Source organism: Oncorhynchus keta, chromosome 12 (genome assembly GCF_023373465.1).
Source record: "Oncorhynchus keta strain PuntledgeMale-10-30-2019 chromosome 12, Oket_V2, whole genome shotgun sequence".
NCBI lineage: Eukaryota > Metazoa > Chordata > Actinopteri > Salmoniformes > Salmonidae > Oncorhynchus > Oncorhynchus keta.
In genome coordinates, this window is record NC_068432.1 from 33,573,287 (window position 1) to 33,587,015 (window position 13,729).

General features: G+C 40.5%; 1 protein-coding gene and 1 long non-coding RNA gene across 4 annotated transcripts; both read right to left on the bottom strand.

Annotated features, from left to right (window-relative positions):
- Nucleotides 1-302: 302 nt before the first annotated feature.
- On the bottom strand, nucleotides 303-4,737 carry LOC118370479 (uncharacterized). Of its 2 annotated transcripts, none has more exons than XR_008060896.1 (4): nucleotides 4,441-4,737; nucleotides 3,797-3,969; nucleotides 2,180-2,411; nucleotides 303-1,264 (listed from the first exon to the last, which is right to left on the bottom strand). It is a non-coding gene; the product is annotated as an uncharacterized LOC118370479 (long non-coding RNA). The 2 variants fall into 2 exon arrangements; XR_008060895.1 differs by having other exon boundaries at nucleotides 2,180-2,414; nucleotides 4,441-4,736.
- Nucleotides 4,738-5,197: 460 nt separating this feature from the next.
- LOC118370482 (E3 ubiquitin-protein ligase NEURL3-like) lies at nucleotides 5,198-11,392 on the bottom strand. Of its 2 annotated transcripts, none has more exons than XM_035755518.2 (4): nucleotides 11,274-11,392; nucleotides 6,612-7,115; nucleotides 6,347-6,496; nucleotides 5,198-6,119 (listed from the first exon to the last, which is right to left on the bottom strand). In XM_035755518.2, the coding sequence occupies exons 1-4, from the start codon at nucleotides 11,293-11,295 to the stop codon at nucleotides 5,968-5,970; spliced, it is 828 nt and encodes a 275-aa protein (XP_035611411.1). In that variant the 5' UTR covers nucleotides 11,296-11,392; the 3' UTR covers nucleotides 5,198-5,967. The 2 variants fall into 2 exon arrangements, with proteins under 2 accessions (XP_035611411.1, XP_035611412.1); XM_035755519.2 differs by lacking the exon at nucleotides 11,274-11,392 and adding an exon at nucleotides 10,610-11,267.
- Nucleotides 11,393-13,729: the final 2,337 nt, after the last annotated feature.

Sequence of the window (13,729 nt, forward strand, 5' to 3'; positions counted from 1 at the left end):
TAAAAGTTCTAGAACGATCTCACAGTACAATAAATATCTTCTCAGTGTTATCCTGGAAACCCATTTCCCAGTTAAGATTGATTCTTGAGGCATTCTGTATTGAAAGAGGTGGTTTATAATCATTCTGGATTTCTGCCCCCTGCTGAATGTTGAATGTCCATCTTCCACATATACCTTCAGGGCTTTCTTATTGTTGCAGGAATTAAATTATTCTGTTTTAACACCCAATTAAAATTAAATACTCTGTCAATTCATAAGGATTTGTATGACCCTTACTTTATAAAAATGGACAGAGCCCAGTCTTAAAGTCAAACAGCAGCTTTTATTCACGAGAGTACTGCCCATCACACATTTTACCACAGGTTATAAACTGAAAATGACGTCATTAGTGTCAGTACTAGCCCATGTCATCTTCGCTGTAGTACAATGGCTGTATGGTTCTCACATGTCTCTCCCTATTTAAGATAATATCTGACCGAGCCAAGGCCATGCTTGTGTAGATAAGCCTTCTAGCCAGACTGACTATAAGTTAATTCATTTCTACCATGGTACAGACAGTCATTGTTCTAATTCTTGATTATATTTACACACATTATATTCAGTACTAGGATTAAAAAGAAAATTCATACATATACAGTAATATAATAGTATTCTGATTAGTACATATACGGTAACATAATAGTATTCTGATTAGTCAGTCCTGATTGAAATGTATACATAATTAGTCATCATTGATAAAAATTCCCTTAACACTTATATATCTCATGCAAATGTCTCACTTTAATGTTGATTTACATAATAACATTCTATTTCAACTTATCACCACTTACGTAACAATGTGATATAACAGCCCAATATCTACAATAAATGCATAGTATGGTTACACATAATTAAATTATGTAGTTTGATCATAATAAGATCTTACATACACACTTTGAGTAAACTAACTCAGGCAGCAAATGTGTAGAGGTTGCCCCCTACTGCACACAAATATAATACACCAGTAAAGGCATTTGACAAGTTTGTCCCCTCTCAAGCATAAGTAAAGCACATCATGTGTCCTGGGTTTGGTCCGACAACAAGTAGCCTGTGAGTTATCATTATAAAATGTGTCTATTCTGTGGGGAGATGGTAGTGGTGGTAGTAGAATGTTAGATTTCTCTTAAGGTTCGAACCATGGTTGCTGTGTTGTAGTTCTGATAGAAGGATCTGGGTCTTGGTAAGGCTTCTTCAGTCCTGTGATGCCCCTCTTTGATCTTGACGTCTTGAGTGTTACAGAGAAAGGAACTCCATTACCATGACAGTCAATGTCACAGAGGATCAAACATTTACCCAGCTGCATGGATCTCAGAATGATACAGTACAGCATGCAATGTTACATTGACTTTGGACAGTTTGTACGTTGACTATTAACTCTGTGTGAAGGCAAAAACAAGTTGTTTAAAAAAAATACTTGTGACACAATAATTGCTGACTATATCATGGCACACCCTGAGAAGAAAGTTAATATTTTACTTGAGATCAATAGCAGAGTCTTATTATTACACAATGAGAGTTCCACAGCTTTGACATCTGTGGAACATCTGCACTCTCAACAGGAGGGGTTGCTGGGTGGCCGTGTCTAAGGATTTTTTTGGGTATGCAGGGCTGCATCTGAACACACACATAGGCCACTGCCTGTTCACCACGCTATCACACACACATAGGCCACTGCCTGTTCACCCCGCTATCATCCAGAGGCAAAGGCAGCACAGGTGCATCACAGCTGGAACAGAGAGACTGAAAAACAGCTTCTATCTCAAGGCCATCAGACTGTTAAACAACCATCACTAGCACATTCGAGGCTGCTGCCTGTAGGTATGGACTAGAAATCACTGGCCACTTTATGGAATGGAACACTAGTCACTTTAATAATGTTTACATATCTGGCATTACTTATCTCATATGTATATACTGTTTTCTATACTGCTACGGTATCGTAGTCACTTAATAATGTTTACATATCTTGCATAACTCATCTCATATGTATATACTGTATTCTATACTATTCTACTGTATCTAAGTCTGTTCCGCTCTGGCATTGCTCGTCCATATATCTGTTCTTAAAGATAACCTGGCTCTCAGTATGTCCAAAAGGGTAAAATAAGTTTTCTATAAATTGTAACATGGAAATACTCACTTCTACAGTCTTCCTCCAGCACCTCCTGTATCAGGTGGAAGGTGTTGGACTGGCGAGGGTCTGTGGTTGTTTCTCTCCTGCCCTGGATTCTCTGGTAGACCTCAGAGTCCTTCTGTAGCTCAGTTGGTAGAGCATGGCGCTTCTAACGCCAGGGTAGTGGGTTCGATTCCCGGGACCACCCATACGTAGAATGTATGCACACATGACTGTAAGTCGCTTTGGATAAAAGCGTCTGCTAAATGGCATATATATTATTATTATTATTATATAAGAAGATGCCTCTGCCTGGGGACATCACAACTGTGACAAATATCTAAGAGCGGAGAATAATTATGCAATTATTACATTTGTCATACACTACATACAGATGATGTCTTCTCTTTTGTTAGTACAAATGCAACTGTAATTGGGAGAGTCACCTGTCCCTGCATGGGGCAGCATACAGAGTAGCCACATGGGGGCAGTAAACTACTTTAATCACAATATATTGGCTATGACCTTAAAATCAATTGACTCTCCTGAGTCAGTCACCTCTTGTTGTTTTTGGGGATATGATCCGTCTTTCTTACCACAAGATTCATGGGAGACATGTCTAGGTATGGAAGTCAAGTTAGGCAGAATGTTCTGTACAGGCGCTGTCCTGTAATACTGCTGTTTGCTGTAGTTCTCATTACTCTCTCAACTGGCTTTTAAACCTTGCTTTACAACAATCTAGAGACAATATTAAATAATTCAAAACTTCCTATAGCTGCTTCAATCTGTATTGAGTATAGTCACATAGTCATATATTTATATAAATTAATATCAGAAATATATATCAATAGATCTCTATACAGTAAAGAGAAGCTGTTGGCTGGGCTCCCTGCCTGTGCCATTAAACCCCTACAACTCATCCAGAACGCCGCAGCCCGTCTGGTGTTCAACCTTCCCAAGTTCTCTCACGTCACCCCGCTCCTCCGCTCTCTCCACTGGCTTCCAGTTGAAGCTCGCATCCGCTACAAGACCATGGTGCTCGCCTACGGAGCTGTGAGGGGAACGGCACCTCAGTACCTCCAGGCTCTGATCAGGCCCTACACCCAAACAAGGGCACTGCGTTCATCCACCTCTGGCCTGCTCGCCTCCCTACCACTGAGGAAGTACAGTTCCCGCTCAGCCCAGTCAAAACTGTTCGCTGCTCTGGCCCCCAATGGTGGAACAAACTCCCTCACGACGCCAGGACAGCGGAGTCAATCACCACCTTCCGGAGACACCTGAAACCCCACCTCTTCAAGGAATACCTAGGATAGGGTAAGTAAGGGTAAGTAATCCTTCTCACCCCCCCAACAAGATTTAGATGCAAGTGGCTGTTCCACTGGTTGTCATAAGGTGTATGCACCAATTTGTAAGTCGCTCTGGATAAGAGCGTCTGCTAAATGACTTAAATGTAAATGTAAAGACTAACTCCTGAAGAAGAGCTTCACCTCTGGTCAGTCCAAAGACTGATTTAGGTCTGGGATGGAGGGACAGGGAGAAACCATTTGAACAGAACCCAATTTGAAATAGTCATGTGAAGTGAATATAAAACTCTTCTCTATTAGTGTGGTAGCCTACCTCCCTGAGAGGCTCCAACCTACCTACCTGTGTATGAGCAGTTTTAGCTGTGGTCTGGAGCTCTTGATGTTGTTCTGAGCCTGCACATGCAGCATCCCTGCAGTAGTCTCTCTATTATGACATCACCCACTCGCCAGTCAGGGTCACCAGTCAGGGTCACCACTGTCATCAGAGCCACAGGTCAGAGGTCACTGTGGCAACTGGAGAGATGAAGCTAAGTAAATCCAGTGACCTGACAAATGCAGATACAGCAAGAGAGGTGGTACGGCAGCTGAGCGCCCTTGCACTTGTGAGATAGGGAGCCTCCACCCAAGAACATTTGTACATGAAGAGATTGTATCTCTGTCAGTAAGTAGACTTACTGGTACACACTAGAGTAATATATAACATACTGTACAGTTAAAACCTTATGCCTGTAGTATTTTACAATAATGTAGACCTATGATATTACTTTTCCAATGTCTGTCTATTAAACTATTGTTATTATTGAACTGCTGCCTTCTCCCACATGATTTACAAATGCATTTGCTTATTGTTTATAGCACAATAATCAAAAGGACAAAACTAATGTAGTCTAAACAACATTAGAGACATGTCAAAGGAATAGACAACAATTATTTATTTGCCAAATATGAATAGTGCATTTAAATTCAACCGAAAATTAAACTCACCTGCATTGCAATGCCCAGACAAAAAAAGCTTGCAGACAGTTTAAGACAAATATAAAGAACCTCGACCTGTATCCGGGTCTAATCCCTTAGTTGAAAGACTGCCCTGAGGCAATTAGGAAATTGATGACGTGCGGGATCACTGACAAAGCGTGATTATGCCGTAGTCATGTACCAGTCGGAATTGGGATACTTGGAAATGTCCTACTTGTTGATTCGTTAAACACTGCACGAGTATAACTACAGTCCGTTAGCAAGTCGGACATTTCCGAGGTTCCTAGTTCTGACTAGCACGTGAACGTGACAGGCTGCTACTCCGTCACATGCGCGTCTCCAGTTTAGGTCTAAAGCATCCGGATGTGTGAATGAATGAAGCTAAAACAAACCAATTGGGAAAATAAGATACCGTAATGGGAAATGCCTATCTGTTAACATAAATGTTTGTATTTGTTTTGAAATGAGCGAGTTACTTTCGTCGTCACTAATTGGCCTGAGAGGGGAGAATCATTCGTGGTGGACGACATGTTTACTGTTGCTTTGTTACATTTTGACAAGATGAACTTGTTGTTTTTATCAGACTAAGAATATAATGTCCTTAGGCCCATCGAAAGTGACCTTGCTGATTGATAGCTACTTTATTGAGGAAAAATGTACTTACTATGACTGATATGTTGTTGTCCTACCTAGCTATCTTAAGATGTAAATCGCTTTGGACAAGAGCGACTGCTAAATAACTACAATGTAAAAATACAAATAAAAAGAACAGTGTACCTTTGAGGATAAATGCACTTTTATTTACATGTGGATTTATATAGTGAAACTTTTAACACATCTGTACATTGACAAAGTCTAGGCCTACAGTACATCAAGTTAGCATAGCCTGGGCCTGTTATTTAAGTGATAGTGCCCTTGAAGCTGGTGTTTGGAGGATATATTGGCACGGGTGTTGTTAGGCCCGAGAGAAAGTCAAGGGCCTGCAAATGGTGGCAATATATCCTCCAAACACCGGCTTCAAGGGTATTATCACTTTTATACAAGGGGTTGCCAACATATTCAAATTATTTACATATTTTCATTGAAAATGTTATTTTTATGAATTTATTCATACTATTTCATCCTTCCACAACATATTGCCCCGAAACATATAGTCCCGACACAAACCTAGAGTTGCTACCCAAGCCGGCAGGTCATTCTTTCTATCGGTTCGTTGCCAGAGACGTGATCCAGTCATTAAGTATTTTTGTTCAGTATCTATGGACGCGACCCAGTCGTTCTATCTAAATGTTATACTGCCATACTGGCTGGCAACTTTCTTATCCCTTGCTTGCTAGCTAGCCAACTATGGCTAACTTAAGGTCACGTCAACAGTGCAGCCAGAGTAACAACAAAGTAACTGCATTTGTCTAAGGTGTTTTCTAGTGACATTTATTTGGCACATCCATAACAATGAACTAATGATGTGCGATTTCACCTGGTATAGAAAATGTGCTTTCAATTTTTGTCAGTCAACTTTCTTTCCACCTGTCAGCGCTATCTGATTGACTGGCGACACAGCGGGCAGATTCCAAACTCAGCGGTGACGCGCACTGCGCAGCATTGGCACAGGCAGCGGTGCCCACAGGATAGGACAACAGAAGCTCTCAAGGATAGACACACAGCGCAATCTTCAACCAAGTCCCGCTCTACAGTGTAGGATAGATAAACAGCAACAACAACAAAAACATTATGATCACCAAGCCAAGACAGAAGTTGCAAAGAGAACTTTAATCACCTTTAGAGATCACGATCAACAGAAATCCATATTATTCTAAACATTTAAATTAAACTGTATTGTAACCATATCAATTTTATTGCTTTTACACTCCCCAGCCTGAATGACTAGACTGTAATAATGCAATTGGTTACTCGCCTGCAGAGGAGTCCATCTGTGTGGTAGTGATAGGGTCAGTGGGGAGGTGGATGCCCCGAGGGGTGCAACTGGGAAGACCCTTGTTCACACACATGCAGCTGTCCTCATAAGGGCAGGACCTACACGTATTGCATCCTTTTTGTTTTGATCCTGAGGAATGGAAGAATAATATAAAGAACAGATCAGTTAAGTAGTATTTTGATAGAATCTGGAACAAAATAGATTTTTACATTTGATTAAACAAGAAATTCACCAAATGCCTCACCCAATAAGAGCACAGCTCTGGTCTGCCCGTAGACATCTATAATAGCCCAGAGGGGGCTTCTCACATCCACCCCCTCCAGGAGCAGGTACCTCACACGATTTTGCCCCTCGCACACCAGCACCCCTTTAGGGGTTACCCAGAAGCGGAGCTCTGCCTCTGGCATGTTGAGGCTGGAGGGCACGGGGGCTGCCCAGTACCGGTCGATGGTAGTGAGGTCAGGGATGGCCATGGCAGGGGGGAAGAGTGGCCCACAGGAGGAGGGGGGTATGGAGGTGAATCCCACCCGCAAAGCTCCATTCCAGTGCTGGTCACAAAGCTCCACCCGCAGATGTATCTTCTCCTGGACCCTGATTGGACAACTGCTGAAGGTCAGACCATTCTGGAAGGTCTCCCTGTTCCTCTCCACACGCCTACCTCCCAGACTCAGACACACCTGGGTCCCCAATACCCCTTCATGGAAGAACAGGGGCGCCAGACAGTGACGCCCATGTTTTGGACAAAATTCTAAAGAGAGGGAGGAAGATTCTTTTTAATGGTGGTCTAATGGCAAGTCTACTTTCCTTCAGAAAACTTTAAGATAAGTGTAAACATTCTCGCAGTTTGCAGACAAGTCAAGACAAGTGTGAAAATGAAGTTTATGGGTTTCCTGTGCTTAATAACTTCATCACATTTCATGTACTATAAAAAAATATTTGTGAACTTTGTTATTCATATTATGGTCTTGACTACACTTAAGCCTCAATGTCCTTGAGTTTATGGTTTTATAGCAAAGATCTCACTGATCCTTTAGTTTCATTATCTCTTGCTAAAGTCCAAATGACATATTAATTATTAACGTATTTGGTAAAAGGGGTAAATTGGTCATCAAAAATGAAGGACCAAGGCACTCTTCACATAGTTCATTAAAATGGCTTTATTTGTATGGCATGTTTAATGGAAACAAAGATTACAAACGCAGACGTGTTTTGGCTGCATGGCCTTAGTCAGGGAGTACAAAGATACGATAATACGATGTCCTCTTTTTGACAGCATTTTCCAATCAACCCTGATTTGAAGGGGAGATTAGTTACAGAAATCAGAGGACAACACCTAGTAAGCAATGCTATACACATCAAAAAGTTAAATATACTGAACAAAACTATAAACACAAAATGTAAAGTGTTGGTCCCATGTTTCATGAGCTGAAATAAAAGATCCCAGAAATGTTCCATACTCACTAAAAGCTTGTTTCTCTAACAAATGTGTTTACATCCCTGTTAGTGAGCATTTCTCCTTTGCCAAGATAATCCATCCACCTGACAGGTGATGCAAATCAAAAAGCTGATTAAACAGCATGATTAGTACACAGGTGCATGTTGTGCTGGGAACAATAAAAGGTCACTCTACAATGTGCAGTTTTGTCACAACACACAATGCCACAGATGTCTCAAGTGTTGAGGAAGTGTGCAATTGGCATGTTGACTGCATGAATGTCCACCAGAGCTGTTTGAGAATTGAATGTTAATTTCTCTACTATAAGCCGCCTCCAATGCCATTTTAGAAAATTTGGAGGTACACCCTAATGGCCTCACAACCACAGAACATGTGTAAACACGCCAGCCCGGGACCTCCACATCCATCTTCTTCACCTGCGGGATCGTCTGAGGCCAGCCACCCGGACAGTTGATGAAACTGCACTTTTGTGGGGCAAATTTCATTCTGATTGGCTGGGCCTGGCTCCCCATTGGGTGAGCCTGGCTCCTAAGTCGGTGGACATATGCCCTCCAAAACCTACTGATTGCTGTTCCCATCCCCAATTATGTGAAATCCATAGATTTGGGCCCAATAAAAACATTTGAATTGATTGATTCCCTTATATGAACTGTAAGTCAGTAAAATCGTTGAAATTGTTGCATGTTGCGTTTATATTGTTGTTCAGTATACAGTATTTTATCAAAATGCAAATCAAAGCTAGAAGCATCAGAATCCTTAGAAAAGTAGTTCTAACCTTGAATGACTGGGCAAAATCTATTTTACAGTAGACTAGATCACAGCAAACATGTAGGCAGGAGACTAAACACAGCAGAGGGCAAAAAAACAATAGGTCTACTACTAGATGACAGCAAAGGGACTTCTCAAGAATCTACAGGAAAGGTGAGAAATCCATATCTTCATTTAAACCAGGGTACTTAGTGGCCTGTAGTTTGTAAATCCCAAAACTTTCCCTTGGATTTAGCTGTTTAAGATGATTTCCTTTTCTATGTCAGGCCGGAACACAATCAACACCCATAGCTTGTAGGGAGGCACCATGGTGTAAGGACTTGTAGTGCCTTGCCCAGTCTTCAATGCCAACCTCTGACATACTTGTGTTCCACTAAGCAGTCTTGAAGGCATCTCTTTGTGATTATTGACATTGTTGTATGCAAACCATTTCTAGGAAACATCCTCCTGGTACCCTGCTGCACATGATTAAGAAGATCCCGTGGGAAGAAAGTTTTCTATAGGCCTACAGAAATGGATGTTAAACTCCTATAATTAGTGTACGGCATTTTATGACTCCACAAACATTCCAATGTCTGTGCTTGCATGGTATTAAATAAATAATTTGTTAGATACTTGCTGATAATTGGTCTCTTTATATATTTGCAGATCTAGAATTGGATGTTCATTTTCTGCACCAACTATATACAAACAACAATGGAAATCTATGTCTTGTTATCAGGGTTGGGTAGGTTACCTTTTACATGTAATACATTACAGTTACTAGTTACCTGTCCAGAATTGTAATCAGTAACGTAACTTTTGGATTAGCCAAACTCAGTAATGTAACCTGATTACATTTCGTTACTTTTAGATTACTTTCCCCATTAGAAGAAGACAAAAATGTACGTTACCAATTGAATGACAGCTATTGCAGGATAAATTAAAGTTAAAGTTGGCCATATATAATTGTAAAATGTTACTTTATGGGTTGGTTATGTAGGCTTCTTCTAACCCATCGCTTTCTACTACATATAAGAATATAATTAAAATATAAATTTACATTAGAAACCAAAGTCTATCAGAATTCCAGTCATTCCAATACATGTTATACCCCTTGATCTTCAAGAATAGAACTTGGAAATATAGATTAGCCAAATTGTTTTACCTGAGCATGACCCCAAAACTAAGGACTTAATAGCCAGCCCGACTCTGTTGTTTATGATTTTGTTGTCATGGAGGACTGATTGGGCTCATTGATTCCAGTTGAAAAATAAATGCTGCGCTCATGGAATGGCAAGCTTTGAGCACTACTGAAAAGTGCTATTTACATGTTAAAAATGATGCCATATGCTGCATTTGCTATAGGCCAATTGTTTACATTTTTGTTGGTGACACTTGATAATATGCAGCTGTTTAAAGGGCAAATCCACTGATGAAACAATAACAAAACAGCCACCCAGCCTCTGTTTTGGTAAAAAGCTGAGGAATGGCCCTGGAAAAATGTAACCACTCTCAGGTTAATTGACAGAGCTATGGATGCAAGGACTGACCAGAATCAATGGATACATATATGTATATATGTATATAATTTATAAATCCACAAAATGATGTAGCAACTACAGATTGCCTCTTTTTAAGTCTATCAAAAGTGTGCAAGTTTGCGCATGTGTCCATTAGGCCTATGGATTAAAAAAATATATATCAGCAAGAATTAGACTGAGCAATAAAAAAAACACTTATTCCATAGGCTTGGATCCGCACTATGCAGCTGTTACAAGAGCGCGTTTTTCACAGGCCGTCCACTGGTTCCAAAAAGAATGATTGATTGGCAGTTTTAAACTTCTTGAGGTTAACCATTATTGGGTTCAAATACACATTTAGATTTGTGAACAGACATACATAACAACCACAATCCGAAAACCGAAAATAGCTAAATGAGAGAGCAATATTGTGCTTCACATCAATGCGCTGTGTAGATTTTTTAAAACAAATCATAAACGTATCGCCTTAGACTACACCACTGCTGTCATCCTTACCTCCAAGCATTTATTCAAGTTGGATAATCTTTGGATACCGACAGCAGTCGCACATTTGGAAGACATAGCTTGGACTGTAGCCTACGAAAGCCTATTCCTGCTCTTTTCCCGCGATCCAGTTGTAAACGCCTTTTTTCAATGCTGAATTGAATGTCATTGAAAAAAAACAGAGAAGTGTAAAAAAAAAATCCGCAAACATCCTTTCTGAATTTAAAAGTAATCCTCGAAGTAATCTCTAGTTTTTCAAAAGTATCCGTAATCTGATAACAATAGTTTTGCTGGTAACGGATTACAGTTTATTTTATCCCTTCATGTAATCCGTTACTCCCCAACCTTGCTTGTTATTAATAGATTACCATTTCATTTTAGAATAGCAATATTTGCTATGTTTTTACCAATAATGTGTATGCCCCCTAGAAGACAGACAGGGGGCTTTTGAAGCCACCGAGCAATTTAGTAAGCCATCGTAAAATAACATTGGGAAGCTATAAAAATGTATTTAATAATGTGTTCACACGTTTTTCACAAGTATATTCTATTACAGACACCTTAATGCTTATGTTTAAATTATATTAGATTTCATTTCTGTACATGTGTTATATCTGTCTACACATCTGTTGTTGAACACATCAGAATGTGAATAATATTAATATTGTATTCCTACCACTGCTCTTACTGTTCCCCATTCTCTTCAGGTTTGCCTGTCTTGAAGTGTGGTTATTATCTATGGAGTCTACAGACTGGACTGATACAGTAGCAGGGCAGCAGTGACGTTGGCTTGTGTTAGAGTGACAGGTGTCTAGTTTTTTTTTGAGACAGAACAACCTCTTCAGTTTAAGGTTGGGGGAGTGGTATGAAAACACAGCCTCACCTACCCACTCTTCTCCGCTCAGCAAAATGACTTTGCAAAATGTATGCTGTTAATTTGTTTATTATTTATTCAGTAAAGAAGATGAGTTAATGGATTAATGTTTATGAATACCACAATAATTGTTTTGTTTTTTAAACTATTTTTTACATAATTTTTTCATTCACTAGTTTTATCTTAATGCATACATTATTTAGATCAAATGGGGCGATACAGAATGTAAATGGAGCTGTGAATGGCCATTATGATGTATTTACTGTGTTCTGTTCTCTAACCTGAGACAGAAGCAATACAGACAGAAAAGTTCAACACACCAGACTAACCTTCAGTGGCTATCAAATGTTGAACCCTGAGACAACCGTTCAACAGAATAAGTACCTGTCTTCAGATGAAAGAGCCAAGCTTGCCCCCTCACTGAACATGACTCAAAGCCAGGTGAAGGTGTTGTACTGTAGATGGCATCAACACTTACAGAGTCATTCATGAATAATAATCAAACATCCCAATGGGCACAGAAGTAATTTCAATGTCCAGTTTTGATTTATTTAACCTGAATTCAAAGTGAAAAAAAGTATAGTTTCACCATGTCATTGGAATTAAAAGTTGGGTAAAAAAAATGGTGATGACTTTTTGCAAATCCAATCAGTTTCCACGTTTATTCAACAATCCTTACATATATTTTTAGGTTGAAATAACCTTGATACAACGTTGATTCAGCCTTTCATTTTCATTTTCGAATTCACTCAGCATGACGAAAGCAACAGTGCCAATAGATAGATCCATAAAACATCAGTTGGCTTTAGTGATATAAAAGCCTAAGTACTTCAGTTCAAGTAAATCTGTTTGCTGCATGGCCTAACATCATTTAGTCTTGTCACACTTAAAATCATTTTATCCCCAGAAATAGTTTCAGAGCCTATGGAACAGGTTTGTTGCATGGCCCCTTGAGAAACTGTAGAAAAAAAACAAAAATAAGAGGAGGGAAGGAAACAGTGTCGGGGTGAGAGCTACTAGCTATACTGGCTGGGTGTTGGGACGTGCAGGCAGCTCGTGCTGGCTGATTGGTCTGGCCAATCTACTGGTCACTCTGTATACAAAACAAAAGATCTTCGTTGCGGGTGTATGGGTTGGGCAACTCAGATGGCTCAGGCCAGCCATTTTTTTCCAGTGTCATATGGATGCATTGGGATATGCGTCCACATGGACATGTGTCTAGGCGGGTTGGCATTTGTATGCTTGTCCGCGCGAATGGTCACTCTCTACCCTAACCATGCTCAGTTCACCACTGAGTATGTTGTTGATGAAACGTGTTTCACTAGCCTGAGTTATAATACTCTACACCGTCATTAATTTTCCACATCGTGAATTGTATAAAAATTCAAATTTATTGTGTGATTGGTGTAGGCTTACCTTCCCTGGGGGCTTCCGATTCGAGATCAAATCCAAAGGTACCTGCACCTTCATACTCTGTTCTGTCTCTGTCTTTGGTGGCTTCTACCTCATGTTCAGATCCTCAGAGCTCCCATCCTCATCAGACTGTGAGGCTGTCCGAGACTTCGGCCCATTCATCATCCAAGATGGATACTACAGCTGTCACAGGTCCATTGGCCCCACTCCCTTCAGCCCTCAAGGTGTTTGCGAAACCACTCAAGGCGTAAGAACGGTAAGGACCTCCTCAGCCATTGCACCAGGTGTCGTCATTGGCAGTTCTATGTTAAGAAATATCAGGGTTCCCGGTGCAAAAAAAAACATTTGCTTTTCTAGAGCACGAGTACAGGACATTACAAGGCTGCTTCCGACCGTTCTATGACAGCTGCCAGGAACTGACGCTGTCGTAGTCCGTGTGGGGTCAAATGACATTAGGAGGGCTAGCTGGGAACTGATTCTAGCATTGAAAGATTCCAAAAAGCTGCCAATTATTTCAGGTCCAGCACCATCGTTCGGCCCCGGGTGTGAAAGATTCAGCAGGTTACTGGCATTACACACCTAGCCAAAAGAATACTGTAGCTCTGCTGGAATCACTTTTATAGATAACCATGTCACCTTCTGGAAACAGAAGATGCTCTACAGGAATGACAGAGTCCATCCAAATCATCTTGGCTTCTGGACTCTGTCCATACATTTCAAGGATGCATTGAGACAATCACTTATCAATGACCCAAGCCCAGCTGCAAATGTACATTGTCCCAGGGGTGTTTGCAGACACAATGTAAGTAACTTAATTTATGTCCCTGTGACTGCCCTGAATGCCT